The sequence below is a fragment of the Mizuhopecten yessoensis genome, unplaced genomic scaffold, assembly GCF_002113885.1.
Source record: "Mizuhopecten yessoensis strain PY_sf001 unplaced genomic scaffold, ASM211388v2 scaffold11051, whole genome shotgun sequence".
NCBI lineage: Eukaryota > Metazoa > Mollusca > Bivalvia > Pectinida > Pectinidae > Mizuhopecten > Mizuhopecten yessoensis.
In genome coordinates this window covers 141,806-144,715 of record NW_018408854.1, presented here as the reverse complement: position 1 = coordinate 144,715, position 2,910 = coordinate 141,806, and the positions used below count along the sequence as shown (strand labels likewise).

General features: G+C 34.7%; 1 protein-coding gene across 2 annotated transcripts in view; it reads right to left on the bottom strand.

Annotated features, from left to right (window-relative positions):
* The window catches only part of LOC110465077 (bile acid-CoA:amino acid N-acyltransferase-like), a 33,386-nt gene extending 31,906 nt beyond the window's left edge, over positions 1-1,480 (bottom strand). For both annotated transcript variants that reach the window (XM_021520656.1, XM_021520657.1), the window contains exon 1: positions 1,295-1,480. In XM_021520656.1, the coding sequence (XP_021376331.1) occupies positions 1,295-1,354 (60 nt within the window). In that variant the 5' untranslated portion in view covers positions 1,355-1,480. The remainder of the gene's footprint in view (positions 1-1,294) is intronic.
* Positions 1,481-2,910: the final 1,430 nt, after the last annotated feature.

Here is a 2,910-nt window from a genome sequence, read left to right as displayed (position 1 = left end):
GAGTAATGATATTTACAAGCCATTCAAGTGCATTTGAGTCCAAAGTTACGCATAATAAAGACAGTAGGTCCGGTATATGATTCAATTTAGTACCAGTGACTACCGCTAGAGGCCGTCTGTGTGAAATCGACATTTATGAATATCTGAGCTCATTAGCTAAAGTAATACCAATAGCTGGCGGCTAACGCCTTAGCTAAAAACACTTGTATATGCTATCAAGACCAGAAGTGCATTTATCTATATGGATAAAACCTTGACAATTTAGTCCAATAGTCATAGCATATACAAGTGTGTGTGTCAAAGGACTGTGCAATTATATACAAGCTGCAAGTAAGTTATAATTTTTAATTTATAGTGTTCTTTCTCTCTTGTAATTCTATTACAAGGCATTTTCAAAATCATGCTTTTTAAGATTTTAAAGTACATGTAAAGATATGTGAAATAATACCGTTCACAAATACTTATTTGTTTATTAATATATAAATTCCATCGTATCATACAAGTATATGGTAGGAATTCCACTTGTTCAACTTGTCGATATAAAAAAATTGAACTTGATTAAATCAATTAGTTTGTAAAAGCAGATACAATGTAGTATTTTGATTTTCAACATAAACAATATTAAATCACAATTTGTAAATTATAAGTAATTATATATATTTAGATTCATTTAACACATAATGTACTGTGTTATCCAGAATTGTTTCAATTGTGACGTCACGCCTAGAACAATTACATGTACATGACGTCACATACTTACGCACTGAAGTCAAAATGGCGGGGTTTTACATTTCAATGTTGCATGAAAATTGTCGTTTTACACGAATAAATGCCACACATCCTGATTATGTGATAAAAAGGATCTTACACTCGTTTTCATTTCACAGAGGCTCGCTAAATTGAAACATTCTTAGACTCGTTTCAAATATCTCATATGAAATGGAAACTCATGTAAGATCCTATTTATATATTTACGTTATTTAAATATGGAATGTTTGCACATTTGGTAAAAATATTTATATATATATTTATATCATTCTGGCTTTTATACGCACTGAAGTTAATCCTGCCTTTAACATCTATTATTTATTAATGTATACTATCTTATTAATGTATACTATCTTATTAATGTATACGATATATATCAACAGAGAGTGCGTACAAAAATATTAACGTCGTATACATAAAGCTGAGGCCCAAATATAAATACTTTGTAATAATGTAGTTACTTGAACTTGTAAGCTATGCTATCCAAATCAAATAAACACACGCATACCCAAACCTGCTTTCTTACATTCGTTTGCATCCCTGCACGTCGAAAACACACTCCCAAAGTAGAACACAAGGCAGACATTACGGATTCCTTTGGTTAAGAGCTCAAACGTCAAATATACCTGTGTCGTCTCCGTTACCGATTTACAATGATCTCATACTGCACCATACCCTGTATACACACTTTACAGGGTGTGTTCTCCTTTCTCCCACTTTTTAAAAAACCCATAGAGGCAGTAATGTTGTGATAGCAGTTATAGTCTGTTTCATATATATTTTACCTGGTATTTACCTGTGTTCTCCCACATTACCTGTATCATATTTGATATAGCCTATTTTCATAATTGTAAGCCATTTTTTTCATATCATATACCATTTTCATCTATACAAACATACAAAACAGTAACAAATATTTTATATACTTAAAAGTATATATATATAGATGATAATGATTTGATTAATTTAAATTTTGAATTTTGAATTTTAAATTTAAATTGATTTAATGTAGGGTGAAGCAAATTCATATTGGAGCATTATTGTCAGAGAATCTTTTTTACCAATAAATGCGTCTTCATTGTGATTATTTATAACTTAGTAGCACTCATTAGATTATTTTCCCCTAAAACATAATCATTAGTTATGGTTCTATTTGATAACCCCATATGGCTTGGGTCCACTAATATTTATAGTTGATAAAAATGAATCTTAACAACTGATGGCTTGGGTCAATCAACTGACCACTTTACTGGTGAGCATTGAGTCAACAATTAATTGTACAAGTATATATGAACTTATAAAGGGACATATAAGCTGACCGTTTGCAAAGTGATTAATTATCATTAATAGATTAATTGATGCTGTGGTGATTAAACAAGTGGGATTGTCCAAGCTGTATGTTTTGTAAGTATATAATGAAGTGGAGGGTGAGGTCACACACATTCCCCATCAACCACCAACATGGCAAATGCACAAATTCAAGTGACGTTTTCTCGCAGCAAGTTTGGAAGACAGAACATCGCATACAACGGATACATTTACCGTGTTAAGAACAACAGAGGTGAGCGTGTATATTGAAGATGTACCATCCCCAACTGTCCAGCTACCCTTAGTACCCGAAACAACATCCCTACTGGAAACGGCCGCCATCCCCACAACCACCCTCAGGACCATGCTAAGATCGCCGCCCAGGAGATTATGGAGACCATTCGTACCCGCTGCGTGAAGGAAGTAAAACCAAAACCCAGAATCTACGATGAGGAGGTAACCAAGCTTCGATCCGATGATTGGAACGACGACGCAGAGAACACAGTCAGACAACTACCCACCTTCAAGTCCATTAAGAAGTTACTGTATAACGCTCGACGTACTCAGACTCCTCAGCTACCAAGGACCATTAAGGACATATACCTAGAGGGAAAGTGGACCCAGACAACTGCCGGAGAGGAATTCCTACTACTTGACGATGGTGACCAATCCAGGATTATGGCCTTCGCGACATCCGACAATCTGATAGACCTCTGCAACAGATGTTATCCAGTACGCCGACACAGCATCCCATCTTTTGCATTTAGAGTGACATTGTGATGCTTGATATGGAATTTTTATTTGGTGCTTTGCCAGGATTTCTTAAAATTAGGG